Source organism: Dendrobates tinctorius, unplaced genomic scaffold, assembly GCF_039654945.1.
Source record: "Dendrobates tinctorius isolate UK_male_01 unplaced genomic scaffold, ASM3965494v1 ptg000004l, whole genome shotgun sequence".
Classification (NCBI taxonomy): Eukaryota; Metazoa; Chordata; class Amphibia; order Anura; family Dendrobatidae; genus Dendrobates; species Dendrobates tinctorius.
This window is the reverse complement of record NW_027361672.1, coordinates 12,480,729-12,499,841: the sequence shown is the minus strand read 5'-3', so window position 1 is coordinate 12,499,841 and position 19,113 is coordinate 12,480,729. Positions and strand designations below refer to the sequence as shown.

General features: G+C 39.6%; 1 protein-coding gene across 2 annotated transcripts in view; it reads right to left on the bottom strand.

Moving 5' to 3' along the window:
• The window catches only part of CARMIL1 (capping protein regulator and myosin 1 linker 1), a 331,630-nt gene that overhangs the window by 187,275 nt on the left and 125,242 nt on the right, over positions 1–19,113 (bottom strand). For both annotated transcript variants that reach the window (XM_073566150.1, XM_073566151.1), the window contains exons 9-11: positions 12,397–12,472; positions 11,509–11,597; positions 9,937–10,031 (exon numbers count right to left, since the gene is read on the bottom strand). In XM_073566150.1, the coding sequence (XP_073422251.1) occupies positions 9,937–10,031; positions 11,509–11,597; positions 12,397–12,472 (260 nt within the window). The remainder of the gene's footprint in view (positions 1–9,936; positions 10,032–11,508; positions 11,598–12,396; positions 12,473–19,113) is intronic.

The following is a 19,113-nucleotide window of genomic DNA, read 5'->3' as shown; positions in this document are numbered from 1 at the left end:
CTTGCGTTGAGAAACATGTGATGGTGTCTCCCCGGCTTGAGTTTTGCATGAATCATAGAATCGTAGAGTTGGAAGGGACCTCCTGGGCCATCTGGTCCAACCCCCTGCTCAAAGCAGGATTCGCTAAATCATCCCAGTCAGATGCCTGTCCAGCCTCTGTTTGAAGACTTCCATTGAAGGAGAACTCACCACTTCTCGTGGCAGCCTGTTCCACTCATTGATCACTCTAACTGTCAAAAAGTTTTTTCTAATATCTAATCTGTCTCTCCTCCCAATCAGTTTCATCCCATTGCTTCTAGTCTTTCCTTGTGCAAATGAGAATAAAGTTGTTCCTTCTACAATGTGACAGCCCTTTAGATATTTGTAGACAGCTATTAAGTCTCCTCTCAGTCTTCTCTTTTGCAAACTAAACATTCCCAAATCCTGCAACCTTTCCTCATAAGACAGGGTTTGCAGACCGGTCACCATTCTGGTCGCTCTTTTCTGAACTTGCTCCAGTTTGTTGATGTCTTTTTTAAAATGTGGTGCCCAAAACTGGACACAATATTCCAGATGAGGTCTGACCAAAGAGGAGTAGAGGGAAATAATGACTTCACGTGATCTAGACTGTATGCTTCTGTTAATACATCCTAGAATTGCATTTGCCTTTTTTGCTGCTGCATCACACTGTTGACTCATATTCAGTCTGTGATCTATTAGTATACCCAAGTCTTTTTCACATGTGCTGTCACTTAGCCCTATTCCTCCCATTCTATATATGCTTTTTTCATTTTTATTGCCCAGATGTAGTACTTTGCATTTCTCCCTGTTAAAAACCATTCTGTTAGTTGCTGCCCACTTCTCCAGTTTATTTAAATCTTTTTGAATCCTCTCTCTCTCTTCTCTAGTATTAGCTATCCCTCCTAGCTTTGTGTCATCAGCAAATTTGATCAGTTTACCCTCAATTCCTTCATCTAAATCATTGATAAAGATGTTGAACAATACAGGGCCCAGGACAGAGCCCTGTGGTACCCCACTTGAGACATTCCTCCAACTGGATGTGCAGCCATTTACGACCACTCTTTGGATCCGATCACTAAGCCAGTTATGAATCCACCTAACAGTTGCCTTGTCCATTCCATACTTAGTCATTTTTTCAATAAGGATTGTATGAGAGACTTTGTCAAATGCTTTGCTGAAGTCAATATATACTATATCTACAGCATTTCCTTGATCCACCCAATCAGTGATACCGTCATAGAAGGAAATTAAGTTAGTCTGACATGACTTATTGGTTACAAACCCATGCTGACTCTGTTTAATCACTTCATTCTTATCCAGGTATTGACATACATGTTGTTTAATAATTTGATCAAAGATCTTTCCTGGTATAGAAGTCAGACTCACCGGCCTATAGTTGCCTGGGTCCACCTTCTTCCCCTTTTTGAAGATAGGAACAACATTTGCTCTTCTCCAGTCTTCTGGCACTTCTCCTGTTCTCCAATAATTTTCAAAGCTTATGGAGAGGGGTTCAAAAATTTCTTCTGCTATCTCCTTCAGTACTCTGGGGTGTAATTCATCTGGACCTGGAGACTTGAATTCATTTAGGTTAGCTAAGTGTTTCCTCACTATCTTTCTGTTTATAGATATCCTGGATTCTTCTATTCCCTTAATAGGACAGTGAATAACAGTTGATGTTACATTTCCTTTCTGAGAGAAAACAGATGCAAAATAGGAATTTAAAAGTTCAGCCTTCTCAACATCCTGTCTTACCATGTCATCATTTTCATCCTGTAAAAATCCTATAGCATCTTTGACTTTTCTTTTACTTTTGACATATCCCCAAAATCCTTTATTATTGCTTTTGACATCTCTTGCAAGCCTCAATTCATTTTCAGCTTTAGCTAATCTGATTTGTGCCCTGCAGGTTCTGCAGACAGCATTATATTCTTCTTTAGACATGCCTCCCTCTTTCCATTTTATAAACATTTTTTTCTTCCTTTTTAGCATGTGCTTAAGTTCTGTGTTCATCCATCCTGGCTTCCTTAAATGCTTCCTATTCTTCCCTCTTTTCGGAATTGTTAACAACTGTGCTTTGAGAATTTCATTTTTCAAGATTTCCCATCCTTCCTGGACATTTTTGTCTTTAAGGATATCCAGCCATTGGATCCCTCCAATTCTCTTTCTGAATCCCTTAAAATCTGCCTTTCTGAAATCTAACCTTGATGTCTGAGTCTTCACAGGTCTTCCGCCTCTAGTTATCCAAAATTCTAAAATAGCATGGTCGCTACCTCCTAGGGTCCCAGCCACTTTTACCTCCTCAACCATTTCCTCCTTGTTTATAAGGATTAGATCCAAGGTAGCAGTTCCCCTTGTTTTCTCCCTTACCTTTTGGAAGATAAAGTTGTCAGCAAGAGAGGATAAGAATCTCCTTGACCTGTTAGTTTTGCCTGAGAGAGACCACGGCAATGTATGACATGGTTGTCCCAGTATTTCATCCTTGCAGGAGATATCTTTGCAGGCTCCAGCTTACACAGCCCGGCTTCAGCAGCCGATATTGTTTGTTGTCTGTCAGGCTATCTGTATTCCGAAATGTGATTGCCAGTTATGTGGAGGTTAAAATACATTCTATATGAACATAGAGAAATTCTTTGAACGTTTCCATATAAATGAATGGTTCATACAATAATTTGGTAAATTAAATATCCTTGTATTTCTTGGTACTGTACAATAGTTTGTTGTTTTTTTTTTTTTATTTGAAGGAAAATCCACCTCTCAAAGAGGTCAGTGATTTTTTGTCTAAGCTTCTAGAAAATCGTACTTTAAATGTAGCAGAATTCTTTTTACAAAATGAAATATCAGCATGATGGTAATAGCAATTTGTCAGCGCCGGGCTGTAAACTCTACATCTCTGCAGTGACATTACACATAATTACAAGGAAAGCTAAAAAAGGCGGAGGGATTGGAATATTAGATCTTTCTAGCTTTCTGCAGCCAATAATAATCCGGATTCGCCCCTTCTCAACAAAACAGTAAAGGCAGGAGAAATGTCTGAGGTATTTAGGGTGACACAGAATATTTGGGAAGTGAATAAAATCCCTGATGAAGCACTCAGGGCTAAACCTGCAGAGTGCGAGAGGGTGATGGATGCTCTTCTCAGTTATTCTCTTTGTAAATCCCAAACCCCACGATGATACATTTCTGCTGTTGCAGCCACTATTACATGTCAATTATAAAATCAATAATGACATTTGTTAGAGGTCCTTTCCATAGTGTATATAGAATGGGCTCAGGAGCTGCACCCACTTTACACAGCCAGAACCTGCCCCTAAGTTCAGATTTACACGAGTATTTTAAAAATTGTCACCGTTTAATCCTAAAAACACGGATGATTTTTTTTCCCTCATTTGCCACCCGTGTACAATTTTTTTTTTTTTTTTTTTTTTTTTACACACAGCAGCAGCTATTAATTTATAATACTATTTACAGTTATCTATGTTAAAGAATTGTTTTGCATCTTAAAAAAAATGGATGCTAGACTGTGGATCCATGTGGCATCGGATTTTATTTTTTGTGCACCCATAGTCTTGAATGGGGGAGTCTCATCTATCAAGAAATAAATGAGTGGAAGTTGCAATTTTTTTCACAAGCAAATTCGCTAAGTGAAAAGAAAATCTTCAATGGCACAGCCCCATTGTCCAACATTGTGAAGCGCCCCTTCGGTCGGGCTGAGCTGCGTATCAGCACTAGTTACACTTTCTACTGGAATATTGCAGTGTCACTGTATGTAGTATGAGAGACTGACCAACTGCAGGCTCTAGTCACCTAAAAACACTAACGATAAAAGAAAAAACAAAAATAAAACCAGGAGAGATATATATCTTTATACCGTGTTAGCCAGTAGATAGAAGAATATTTAGAATTGAGAGTCCCCAGTGGTTTGACTTAGCCATTAAAAGGTATCAACCACTGAGGACTCTCAATTCTAAATATTCTTCTAAAATAAAACCATACTTTTTCCTGTTCAAAAAACAATAAAGTGATGTTAAAAATAAACATATTTAGAAGTCGTGCCCATAAAATGCTGTTCTATTTAAGATATAACATTTTATAAAAACTAGATCTTAAATATCAAAAAATGAAAAATAACAATTCTGGCATTTGATCTTTCTATCACCTAACGTGCCTAAAAGTTAAAATTTGCAATCAAAAAGGTCGCGCCCCCAAAATGATATCAATAAAAACAGCTTAGCCCTGTTTCACACATCCTTTTTTTGGCATCCGCATGCATCCGTCAAAGTGTGAAAAAACGGATCCGTTTCCGTTTTGCCGCAAACGGATCCGTTTTTTTTCTACGGTAGCCGCTAATGGAAGTCTATGGGACAAAAAAAACGGATCCTCAAAAAAATGGCAGATCCGTTTTTTAACGGAAAATGACGGATTTAGACTGATTTTAAAAAACGGAAGTGTGATCCAGGCCTCAGTGTGCAAAAATTAAGCCCTTTCAACGCTCCAGTGATGCAAAAAAAAAAAAAAGGAAACGGAAGACAGAATATGGTGACACAAACATACTGTATATACAGGGTGGGCCATTTATATGGATACACCTAAATAAATGGGAATGATTGGTGATATCAACTTCCTGTTTGTGGCACATTAGTATATGGGAGGGGGAAAACTTTTTAAGATGGGTGGTGACCATGGCGGCCAATTTGAAGTCGGCCATTTTGGATCCAACTTTATTTTTTCCAATGGGAAGAGGGTCATGTGACACATCAAACTTATTGAGAATGTCACAAGAAAAACAATGGTGTGCTTGGGTTTATTCATTCATGAGTTATTTACAAGTTCATGACCACTTATAAAATGTGTTCAAAGTGCTGCACGTTGTGTTGGATTGTCCGTGCAACCCTCTTCTCCCACTCTTTACACACTGATCGCAACACCGCAGAAGAAAAATTAAACAATTGTTTGCATCACCATATTCTGTCTTCCATATTTTTTTAATGACCTTTTGATAGCAAATTCTATTTTTTTAGGCAGAAAACAAGAAACCAAAACAGTAAAATGCAAGCTTAATGCTATGTTACTATTTAGGAACACAGTCTAAATAAATAATATCCCAAAACAAAGTAAAGATGCCTCTCTACTCGTACCACCCAATATCGTATTAGTGGAGGATCTCAAAATATTGCCTAGGCTATGGCGGGGTGAGGGGGTGTTGGATTCTCTATTATTTCATTGGGAATACAATTACCTAATGAAACAGACATCAGGCGACGAGACAGGATCCTGTTCGTTTTTTTAACATTGGAAATGATAGATGACAAAGAAGTTGTTGGAAGCATCCGTCAGCAATCCTCGGTCTGTATTCACTAGCATGTTTTATAATCCTAAGGATTCCACTCTGTGTGGGCATTCGCTGGCCAATCTGCCCCAGAAATCCAACATTCAGCTGTGGATTTCTGTTGCGGTTTATAAGAAAAGTGTAAAGACCTAATCTGCGCAGTGTAAACACAGCCTAATGCAACTTTCTAGGACTTTTACAATTCTATCCTCATTTTTTGCTTTGCAGGCAGTGAATGAAGACATTCTTGATTACATTCAAATGCTAATAATCTGCACATATCTACCCCAGCACACAGCCAAGGGGTGGACAATCTAGGCAATTGTATGACAATTTAATCATCCCATTCTCTAGGTAAAGTTTTAGTATGTGCCTCAAAGGCAAGACGAAAAAACCCACTAACCTGCAATTATACTAAATTATACAGCTATACTGCAGCATGGGAGAAAATGTGTCAATGCGGAAAGCCCAAATAATTTTCCCTGGATAGGGTATAATTTTTGGCTGCAGTTAAACTATGGAAACTCCCCTCATTCCCTTGACAAGAAAACTTTTCTTGAATCATTTAATGATCCATAATCTCCCTTGAAACTTTAAGACATTTTAGCGCGGGGAAGCTAATTGTACCCCATTTCATTCATGCGTTTGGAAAAGTTTGGCTAATATGTAAATCAGGTATGGTATTACAGTGTAAATCGAATACTGTGCCAAAAACGCACAGATCACATCCTTGGTAGCCAAAGTTTAGAGACTAGTATAGATATCAACTTGTACTTTTATTAGGGATTTCAGAGGAAAAATGCTGAACCCCATCTTTAGCATGGGGTATTAAGCTAGCATGAAACTCATTTCTAATGGATGCCGGATAGAAATGGATAAAAATAAAACTGAACTAAGGTAGAGTTTCATGTAAAAGGTTTGTTGTCTCTCCAAATGCCATATGGATACCACAGAAGGGGAGCCCCCTGCTCAGGGCCAGAAAGGAGATCCACTTTGTAATTGATCAGTTGCAGAAGGAGAAATGTCTTGCTAAGCAGGGCTTCCTCCAGCAAAATGAGTTGGTTGCGGGTTGGGGAGAGGTGGCGGAACCTGTGACTTTACTCTGAAAGATGTTGTTCTTTATTAGACGTCACGACAAAAATAGTGAGTAAGGCCAAAAACTAAAAGAATTCACAGAAAAACGAAAAGCTTTCATTCTCCCTTACAACACTAAGATTTCGCTCATTTCAGTTTAAAGCCCTACAGCTAAAATCAATGCAATAAGGCCCGTATGCATAAAAAATAAATAATCAAAGGTCAAAATAACATTAATTTTGAAACGGCACAAGTGATGCTAAAACAGGGACACCCACTAAATGTAGAGAAGTTTATCCCGCCTCATTAGGTCGTATAGATAGAATAGCCTGCATATTTTGTTATAAACGATCAAGCATAGAAATCCAAGTTAGCAAATAAGGGAGGTCAAAAAGGAAATTAAAACAGAATGGGAAATACAACGTGGAACAGATCAAAAGGAGGTCAGAGCGCCATACCAACAATTTTTTAGCATGCAGGGAGAACCAGGGAGCCACTGCTTCCATCGCGCAACCACTGGACAAAGCATTCCTGTGCGAAACACACGTTGGGAGTGATGGATTCCTGGTTCCCTGCCTGCTAGATATTACTTGGTCCTCCGACACTACTTAGATCTTCTTACATTACCACACTCGGAGTGCTCCAGTATAGATGTACCAACTATGCAGGTGATATATGCTGTGTTTGGATGGCATACTTGGCTCGTTGATCTCTCTTTGATCTGTTCCACAATATATTTCTCATGCTATTTTAATTTATTTTCTTAACATCTCTAACTTTTGATCATGAGCACTTGATTATTTGTAAGAAACTATGCAGGATATTATACCTATATGACATAATGAGGCACCATATTGTTCTCTACCTCTATCTGGTGTCTCAAAATTATTTATGTCTAAATAAAGTGACTTTTTTATTTGCCTTGCATTATTTCAATTATTAGTTTCATGTCAATTTTAGCTGCATATACAGTGGGGAAAAAAAGTATTTAGTCAGTCAGCAATAGTGCAAGTTCCACCACTTAAAAAGATGAGAGGCGTCTGTAATTTACATCATAGGTAGACCTCAACTATGGGAGACAAACTGAGAAAAAAAAATCCAGAAAATCACATTGTCTGTTTTTTTTTCATTTTATTTGCATATTATGGTGGAAAATAAGTATTTGGTCAGAAACAAAATTTCATCTCAATACTTTGTCATATATCCTTTGTTGGCAATGACAGAGGTCAAACGTTTTCTGTAAGTCTTCACAAGGTTGCCACACACTGTTGTTGGTATGTTGGCCCATTCCTCCATGCAGATCTCCTCTAGAGCAGTGATGTTTTTGGCTTTTCGCTTGGCAACACGGACTTTCAACTCCCTCCAAAGGTTTTCTATAGGGTTGAGATCTGGAGACTGGCTAGACCACTCCAGGACCTTGAAATGCTTCTTACGAAGCCACTCCTTCGTTGCCCTGGCGGTGTGCTTTGGATCATTGTCATGTTGAAAGACCCAGCCACGTTTCATCTTCAATGCCCTTGCTGATGAAAGGAGGTTTGCACTCAAAATCTCACGATACATGGCCCCATTCATTCTTTCATGTACCCGGATCAGTCGTCCTGGCCCCTTTGCAGAGAAACAGCCCCAAAGCATGATGTTTCCACCACCATGCTTTACAGTAGGTATGGTGTTTGATGGATGCAACTCAGTATTCTTTTTCCTCCAAACACGACAAGTTGTGTTTCTACCAAACAGTTCCAGTTTGGTTTCATCAGACCATAGGACATTCTCCCAAAACTCCTCTGGATCATCCAAATGCTCTCTAGCAAACTTCAGACGGGCCCGGACATGTACAGGCTTAAGCAGTGGGACACGTCTGGCACTGCAGGATCTGAGTCCATGGTGGCGTAGTGTGTTACTTATGGTAGGCCTTGTTACATTGGTCCCAGCTCTCTGCAGTTCATTCACTAGGTCCCCCCGCGTGGTTCTGGGATTTTTGCTCACCGTTCTTGTGATCATTCTGACCCCACGGGGTGGGATTTTGCGTGGAGCACCAGATCGAGGGAGATTATCAGTGGTCTTGTATGTCTTCCATTTTCTAATTATTGCTCCCACAGTTGATTTCTTCACTCCAAGCTGGTTGGCTATTGCAGATTCAGTCTTCCCAGCCTGGTGCAGGGCTACAATTTTGTTTCTGGTGTCCTTTGACAGCTCTTTGGTCTTCACCATAGTGGAGTTTGGAGTCAGACTGTTTGAGGGTGTGCACAGGTGTCTTTTTATACTGATAACAAGTTAAACAGGTGCCATTACTACAGGTAATGAGTGGAGGAAAGAGGAGACTCTTAAAGAAGAAGTTACAGGTCTGTGAGAGCCAGAAATCTTGATTGCTTGTTTCTGACCAAATACTTATTTTCCACCATAATATGCAAATAAAATGAAAAAAAAACAGACAATGTGATTTTCTGGATTTTTTTTTCTCAGTTTGTCTCCCATAGTTGAGGTCTACCTATGATGTAAATTACAGACGCCTCTCATCTTTTTAAGTGGTGGAACTTGCACTATTGCTGACTGACTAAATACTTTTTTTTCCCACTGTATATTGAAAGATAATCGTGTATAAATGCGCTTGTTTCAGGATTATCTTGCCGTGTAAACAGGTTGCTTATCACCTGATGAACGATCAAAATGCTCATTCATTGGGTGAAATGGATCTTTTATGCAGCACATAAGATCAATGTTCTCAGCAGAACATAGTACTGTGTAAACAGGACTTGCACTGCCAAGAACCATGGCAATCTATGCTTGCTGAGCGATTTATTACAGATCGCTCAGTGCGTATCAATCACTGCAGCCTGTCTGTGTAAACAGGCATCTAAACAACAGGTTTACTGATCGACCATTGTATCGTGGCACTGGTCGGTCCATATAAACCGTTATGGTGTCGCCAGTCGGTCCGTCCTACAGTCTGGGGAGATATCTAGCTATTCTCATGCAGGGTGACGTTCGTGTTCTTCAATGCAATTACTGGTGGCAAACATCAGATAAGTATCGTCTCGCATATTATCCGGCAATCAGAACCCCTAAAACCATCTCAAACCTACTGTATGTCTGAATAATATTCATATCTTTAATTATAAACTTCCTTTCATGTGCCAAATACTTTGTGATAGCTAAAGAAATAGTAGGACACTGGGAAATTTTAAGAGGTTGTCCCACATTGGATATGTATCGCTTCTTCACGGGATAGGTGGTGCACGGCTGGTCTCTGGGGGCCTACCACCGATCTTTAGAATGGGGGTGCTGTGCCCGCTGTTTCTCCTCACTTCACAACTACGGTGAGAACAATTTGAGGCTGTTCTAGTTCATAATAACAGACAACCAAGAGAGTCATAAAACCAAAGCACCAAGGAGCAGTTTTTGGAAGTAACATAAAAAGTAAAAACAAATAAATGCTTAAAATCAGCCATAACACAATCGTTACATTATTAACGCTGGAAAAGGAGCACAAATCCTTTAGTTCTTTATACAGAATGTTGGAAATATATCAGTTCTCTTACCTCTGTCCTCAAGAGGGTTGTTCGCAAGGTTTATAGTATGGAGTCCTGAGTTTGGATTGGATGCGAGAGCACTGGACAATTTCTGTGCAAAGTCACTAGAGAGAAAATAGAAGAAAAACTTGGAGCCAATGTGTTTGTTGCAAGTAAAGGGTTACACCACCGATCAGTTTGTTTTGCAAAATTGGTCCAATTCTCTCGGATGAGAAAAAATAGGCTCTGATGACCCTAGCCTAAGGCCGAGGACACATGAACGTAGATTCTCTTATCTGAGAGAATTGGGTCGATTATAGTAAATGACTTTCAGCTCAAACTCTGTCACATTACTGTGATCCGATTCTCGCACACAAGAAAATAGTATCACAGGTTCAGAGAAGACTGAGAACAATTTCTTAATCTTCTACATTGTCTGTGTCTGCGTAAATTGGACTGCACTCGGATGACCTCTGAATGCAGTCCGATGTTTTACACCCCCCCATAGACTTGAAAGGGTGTGTGCAAACAGATTTGCGGAGTCACTAGCAGAAAGCTGCAATTTTTTTCTCATACTGAATCGGCATGGGAAAAAGAAAAGCAGATCTGCACTGCCCCACTATATACCGTAACACTGGGCCGAGTGCAATCCGCTAAAACATCGGAAGCGCTCGTCCGAGTTATATGCACATGTGAGCGAGTCCTAACTGTGAGAATATCTTCATGCAAGAGAGAACTGCTGCAGAAAACTGCAGGATCCTCAGAAGAGCCAGGGGAGGCAAGTACAGTGAATTTGTATTATTAATTTTAAAATTTGCAAAGCAATTTGTTTTTATTTTTTTCCCCAAAACGGTGTGGATTTTTCTGCAATTGTCAACAAAATCAGCAAAAGTGCGGTCTGTTGTGGATTTTGAACCTACCACTGAATGAGGAGGAATAAAATAAAAAAAGTTGCAGACACTGTGGTTTTAGTACTTTTTACATGTTAACATGTCTGTTTTTTAAAGACTGAGATCAGAAACCCATTATATAGGACATTTCGCCTTAAAATAATAGCAATTTTAAGTTCAAGATACACAGAATTAGCACAAAAGTGAATTGAAATGAAGAAATCTAGAGCACTTTAGGCAACAATATAGATAAAATATATTCCGCTCATACAATTACTACACATGTTATTTCAATGCATGTAACTAATAACAAAAAGTCACATTTAAAAAGGTTGTCCACTACTTCTACATTGATGACCTATCCGTAGGATCACATCCGGCGCTCCTGCAGATCAGCTGCTATTGTTGTTGTCGGCCGCTGGCTACAACTACTCACTTGTCCAGTTGCTCCGTCTTCGGATAGTGGCCGCCACAGGGTTCTGCCAATCCGCTTCCTACTGATTTGAATATGAAGTGGATGTCTAGTACCCTGTGGCGGTCACCATCAGAAGATGGAGCAACACGACATGTGAGTAGTTCTAGCTGGTGGCCGCTGGATGTCGGACCCCGTTTGATCAGACATCGTGGACAACATCTTTAACTAGCCAGTGTTGAGTGCCTGCACAATTACTCGCCTAACATCGGAGATCATTACTGATGTCTACATACGTACATTCTCAGCCCAGCATTTTCCAAAACCAATTCTTCCAATCGACTGGACCTGCTCACCACTCGTAAGATTTGATCACAGACATCAGTAGACTGTAATATGGAGAAAGTTAGAGAAATTTCATAAAATGTCTCAATGTTAACCCCTTGTTCAATACTAATATTTATGTACACCTTTCAAAATGTAACGCGATACCTTACTACAAGTGAATTTATTACTATTCACCATCACTTAGTATCTGGTAGAGGCCTGTTTAGTAGCAACTAACATTTACTTGTTTCTTCAAAACCATTCAAGCTCTGCCGTATTGCACATGGACTACACAATGGTAGTGCACTGCACTGTATATATATAATATTAAAAACAGAAATCCAGATTTATACCAGCCCCAAAAGACAATTATCTGGCCTCCAACTAGTGAATAGGGTCTATGGATCCATTTAACATATGGTCCAGTAGTTATAGAGGGTAAGCATACACTGCACAAACAGTGTGAAAACAGCCCAACAGGCAGGAAGAAAAAAAATACTAAAATCAACAAAGACCCTATTAGGGTCTAAAATCCCCATAGGAAACTTATAAATTGGAGCGGAGACCCAAAGGATTTCAAAAGCCAGACCAGTGGTAATCTATTGGTCACCAGGCTGGCTAGCTTCAAAGAGGGCAATCAAGTAGAGACAAGTCTACTGACTGAGTGATTGATTTCTTCATCTAAAAAGCTAAAATGGATAGGAAAACCAGAGAGTATTGTAAGTGATCTATTGTTTGTCATAAAATGTCCAAAAATATTCTGAATTTTATTGGTGTCCTGTAATTTTTTTTTTACTAGATACTATACATTTCAATATTTCCTGCCCCTATACCTTAAATGATCGTTTGAGTGGTACGTACCAATTTCAAGTCCTTTGATGATAACTTTGTAAACCACAGATTGTATTCCAGGGCTGCTACAATAGGTATCAAGTCTCTGTACAACACAAAATGCAGAAAGAAGCTGATGAGTCCATATACGGCACAAAATAAAATCAGACGCAAAATTAAATTGCAGAAGAGATAAACAGGCTCTGGTATAAAAGTTTTCGATAATGAAAATAATTGAACCCGGATTATTGGAAGGATTGGATAATAGTCTTACTTTTATCAGGTTAATCTGGAAAATTTGTGCGGACAACATTTGATTATGAATATTATATTCGTAATCTACCACAGATTAAAATGTGTTCACAATACATTTTTAGAGAAAGAGCATTGACATTTTTGACAATTCCAAGTGTACCAACACTTGATCTCCGCCCTGTGACCCTACCACACTATGGTATCCTGTGAAGCATATTGCACGGAAACCTCTTTCCACCCGAGATAGCCGTGCAGGTATGCTACTTACAGGGAACGGGAGGACTGCATTAAAATTTGTGGCAAAGGATGGTTCACATGATAGGTAACGCGTTTCAAACACTCCAAGGCGTCCTTTCTCAAAGCTAAACATGAAAGGTCCTATAGAGGTTTTATACAATATGTAACCAATGGGAGAAATCATTGACAATCACGAGTCATGCATCATTAATTAAAAATGCAAACACAAAAAATAAGTGAAAAACAGAAAAAAGAAAACATATAGTGTGGTAAAAACAGTGTAACAACATTATACACAACCAATTTAAACACTGAAAATGGAACATAATTTATTTGCGGGTATTTAAACCCGCAGGATGACAAGTTCCTAGGTACAAAAATCCAAAATGCCTATCTGGCCATCCGCATTCTTTTAACGTCTCCTCCTCTTGGCAAGTTCATCAGTCTCTCAATAACAGACACTTTGAACGATAATAACAGACCCAGCTGCATGAATGAATGCCAGGGAGGGAAACGCCAATGGTGACCCACCCTCTGTATACCAACACCAACTCCAAAACACATAAGCAATCAAGAGGAAACGGAGTACCAGGTGAGAATAAGTAAAAATCAATATATGCTTTACTAAATACCAAAAACACACATAGATAAAAGCAGTAAATTACAGTAACACAAGTTCCAAGACCGTGCGGATAGATGGGGGTCACCCATAAATAATACAATGGTCAAATATCAACATGTGCTCATACAGATACACAGTAAAATAGAAGCCTCAAGGAGAGCCATTCCAGAAGGGTGACAGAAATAACATGCAAGATGCAATATACATAGATAAATCCTAAAGAGGAAGGCTTATCAGAAATACTGAGGCAATCTAATGGAGACCCTCAGCCGGATGTCAAACCCAGATGTGCGTTTCTCTGGCACAAATGCCGCTTTCTCAAGGGGATGATGACGATGTATCTCAAGACCTTAAAAAGCCCTGGTGACGGTCACATTGTAAAAACTGGCCAATCATCATGGCACATTCGGTGCATGAGCAGTGTGTACAGCAGGTCATGCGATAGTAGCACAGGACATCATGCGTCACAGCGCACGTGCGGGGAGGTAAAGTCCCCAGGTGCGTGTCTGAAGCATAAAGTCGCCCGGCCACCCGTAGGACCCGGTGGATCACAACGCGCACGGCCAAGAAATTATCTAGCAGAGATAATGCATCATGAACACATAATGGGAAAACATCATAGTCCATATTAGGGTCGCCCTATCTACAAGTGTAGATATACATTATTACAATATTAATGGAGCAACCTTACATATACCATCAAATAATGTATATACATAAATATAAATACAATAACAAGTTGTCATAGTTACTCCATAATTGAAGGAGGCTCGAACAATCAAGGATATGTTGATTAAAGGTGTCCACACATACCATCATGTGGTATTTATCCAACCCTTTGTTGAAAGATGCAATAACCAACGATTAATATCGGAATTGTTCTATGAGGATTAAAGGTGTCAATGGCATGCTAGTTCAAAATGCCAGTAAAGAAACGGTTGAACTAGTGGGTAAGATGAAGGTCATGTATACATCGAGAATCAAATAGTCACTGTAAAGAAACAAATAACCATAGATAGGGAGAGGCGCTGATGGACTTGTCGTCTAGTGAGATGCCACCCCATCAGCATGATCGTACTATATCATTAGCTTCTAACCATTTTATCACTCACCATTAAAGATGCACTACATCGTTCAAAGTATCTGGTATTGAGAGACTGATGACCTTGCCAAGAGGAGGAGACATTAAGAGACTGCTAATGACCAGAGAGACGTTTATTACATAGAATCTGCTCTCGTTGGATATAAAATAAAGTGACTGCTGATGGGGTGGCATCTCACTAGACGACAAGTCCATCAGCGCCTCTCGCTTTCCCATGCTCCATCAGCCATCATTGCATTATATATCTATTATATATCATATTATATATCTGTTGTCTAATTATTCTTCATTATAAACAATAGTACCAAACATAAAAATGAAGATTTGGAGATATTCCACAAGCTTAAAGCACAATAGTTTAATCGTTTCTGATTCTTAATCTGATATTATATATCTTATCAGTTTACTGAGGAGAATTTTTAATTTGCAATGCAATTATATTTCAGAAGCCTTCACAAAGCAGCCGTTCAACGAAAAAGGGACTGATCAAATAATCTAAATATTTTTCTCATTTTTACAACTGCTATTTATATAAATTAGTAAAGGTGTTATTGTTACAACCTGTCAAACTTTTACCCCTTCACCCCAAAACTATTAATATGACTCTTTATCCCTGGAAAATGTAAACCAATTCTTCCCTATATATGACCCTAAAGTGCTGATTCAGAAAATGTATTTTGAAGTTGTCAATGACATATACAATTAGTACAGTGTGTGTGCATCTCTGTGGAAAGGTGAGAAAAAACAACAATATTCCTCACATTTCCGCAGAGATGCTGCTATCCATTTGCTCGCGCTGACGTCAGAAAGGTGAAGCGAGTTCATTTACTGTGAACTCACAGGACCTGTCTGTGACCAGGAGAAATTTCTAACGCTCACAGTGTCCTCAGACAGGGAATAGGATTTCACAGGGAGACACACAGTGCTCAGTGTTTCTGCTGGATGACAGGCTGTATGGTGGCATCATGCAGCCTGCCATCTAGATGTAGCAGAGCTAGACCCATTGTGGACAAATGGATTAGTAGCATCTCTGCGGAAAGGTGAGGAATATAGTTTTTTTTTTTATTTTTAACACCTTTGCAGATGACAAGGGCGTCGGTGGAATGGGTGAGGTAGTAAGTATGGTTTAATAAGGATTTATTAAAAGGAGTCTGTGTCATTCTTTCAATTAAAAGGACTTTATTCTGAGCGTCTTGTGTTTTCATACAATGTGACTATACGGTTAGTAATGGGGTCGTCTTATTGATGCCTCTTCATTACTAACCTCATGCTTGATGTCACCTGACAATACAAAGGTGACATCAACCCCCCCCCCCCCAACTATTACCCCACTTGCCACTGCTACAGAGCAAGTGGGAAGAGCAAGGCTATGTGCCAGAATTGGCACATCTTAGAGATGTCTATTTTCTGGTGCGGCTGAGAGCTGATTTTTTAGCCTGGGGAGGAGGGCAGCATCTATGGCCCCTTAATAGGCTATTAATATCAACCCGCAGCTGTCTGCATAGTCTTTGCTGTTTATCAATGATAGAGGGACCCTACGTCATTTTTTTATTTTTTTAAAGAGTCCCCCATTTTAGCCATTAAAGGCTAAGTATACAGTTGTAAGTTGATATTAATAGCATGGGAAGCTCCATGGGTATTACCCCCTTCCCAGGCTATAAACATCGGCCCCCAGCCATAAGCTTTCCCTCTCCTGGTTACGAAAATTAAGCAGGAGCCCAGCCATTTTTTTCAAAAAAATTATTTTTTATTAAATACATGTACAGTAAGCTGCACACATTGTACTAATTGTATTTGTCACAGACATCTGTATATCTACCTATTCTATTTGTATTTAATGTATGTAATCCATCTATTCTATCCTGTTGGCACCTGCTGTGATTTTACACTACGCTTCTGCTGAATTGCCGGCTTTTCATTATTCTATGTAATAGATATATACCGTATATGTGTGTGTGTCACTGACATCTATATATCTATGTATTCTATGTGTATATATCTATTCTATTCTAAACTGTCACTCTGTGATTATATTTTACTCGGAAGATGAATTGCCAACTTTTCAAAGGACACCGGTGAGCAAAAATTGGAAAACACTTGCATGGTCCGAGTGCTGTGCGATTTTTTTTTCTCGCACCCATAGGCTTGCATTGGTGAGTCTCGGAGACCATCGCAGCACGCTGTGATTTTACATGCAGCTGAGAAAATAAACGCCGATTTAAGCTGCCCCATAGATTAACAATGGGCCGAGCGAGCGCTATGCGATCTTTTCTCGCATAGCATTCGTCCGTATTTTATGGTAGCGTGACTCTGGCCTTAGACTGGAGAACCCCTTTAAAGGGGTTGTCTGGCTTTAGGCTAGAAGTCTACAGCCACTCTATACTGCAGATTTGTGAATCCTTACATCCTGTGCACTTCAGGATGTGATGATTCTCCGGTGCCAGAAGTGGATAGGTCATGTGACCGCAGGAACGCAATTTGCATACTTCAGGACACATTCCAAATAGACTGCGTCCGGTGTCATGCAAAATGCTTACATTGAGCGAGGTAGCGCACGTCTAGTCGGCAAGTGACCGCATGTAAGCAACTCACATACTTGTGGTCACATGCCTACCGCTGGAGAATCCTCACAGCACACAAAGCATTCGATGAAGGGGATCAGAAGTCTGCAGACTTGCAGCTTGAGGCTGGACCACCCCTTTAAGGATAGAAAACAGAGTATAGGAACAAACCTACTAAAAGTATTTTTTTTTTACTTATAAAATAATAATGTTTAGGAAGTATGGCTCTGAACGCTGATGGAAACTATAACAGACTTAAAAAAATTAACTTTGGATGGGCCATAAGTCACCAATACACAGGAAAACAAATCATGGCCAGAGTTCTGAGGTAACGTGCCCTCCATTATAATGCATAGTGTAATACAAGTACATCTATGTAATAAAATAGATCAAGTATAACCTAACCCAATCAGGTAGAGAAAATTAAACAAGCAAAGCTCTATCATTAGTCTCCTGCTCCTCCGAGTTATGTACACGGATGCGGTCTACCCTGGATATGATAAAGGAAGCGATGAATTACATAATGTAATCACTAAATGCTCAGACAGACAAGACTTGTTTCTTAAGGAAAAAATATCCTGCAGAGCCTCCTAATCCTAAATGTGTTAGCACAAGATACATCAGCTGTGGCAGAGTGTGAATATCTTCATCCAGACATGCACAGGATTTGCATACCAAAATCCTCCACAAAGAGAATCTAGAGACATTTTAACACTTACAGCAGGAATGCTAGGAGATGGCAGCTCCACCTAATTACCATCTAACTAAGCTACTAAAAAATAATCTGCAACTCTGTAGAAAGTGACAGTAAATTTAGGAAACAGACTTGTGATATAGAACATCTGGAGAACACACATTTGTAACTCACGATGTGGATTACAAAGAAACAATTCAATATAATTATACACAAATACACACCCCTTTGATAGACCTTTAAACATCTTGTCTCAAGTTCATAAATGGTTAAAATTGTAAAAATAACCAATCTTACAATTTACCCTTTATTAAAAATCCACTTCATTCTCAAGAACAGAGGGATATTTAATTCTATAGAGCCCAGCTCGTTGTCCACGTTACCGACCACCCTGCGGTCTCAGATTGGTCCATTATCTAGACCAGGGTTCCCCAACTCCAGTCCTCAAGGCCCACCAACAGATCATGTTTTCAGGATTTCCTTAGTATTGCTCAGGTGATAATTGTTTCACCTGTGCAATACAAAGGAAATCCCGAAAACATGATCTGTTGGTGGGCCTTGAGGACTGGAGTTGGGGAACCCTGATCTAGACCAATGTTCTCCAGTTGGGGAACACAGATTCTGAGAAGCAGCGCTCGCCACTTGCAGGTTCTTTGCTTTCGAGCAGCACATCTCAACTCTAGTCAAGGCCCCTCCATAAGTGTCATGCTTCAGGTCATGGAATTAATAGCAAGGGAACAGAAATTGCCACAAATTCTCTTTTAGGATATTGTAAATTCCTGTTGTGAAGCATTGAGGGCTGGATTTGAGAAACACTCATTTAGAGCCTGCATGCGCCGCTTTGTAGAAACCCAAGTATCTGGATCCAGCCAGCTTCAGTGTCACTACACTTCTCCACAACGGCAAAGCTGCCACTGCAAGTAGCATGGGAGACCACCCAGTTTGGACCAGCAGCACAACCTTGCCGCTGTTCAGAACAGTCAATACTTAGCCTGGTTAATTGTTTTTTGTTGTTGCACTTTTAACTTTTTCATTTTAGTAAGTCAATTCATAGACCATGAGATTGAGTAGTGCTATAAAAATGCTACCAAAAAATAGCAAACAAATCACAAGAAGTAGCAACAAAAATATAAGGTTTTATGGGAGGGAAATACCACAAAGTGGGCAAAATAGGAGATGGATAGAGTATGTAGCAATTTTGGAAAAAAGTTACAGTAATTTAAAAAAAAAAAGCAATACACAAACGCGATATAGGACTGGCTTTTAATATTTCACG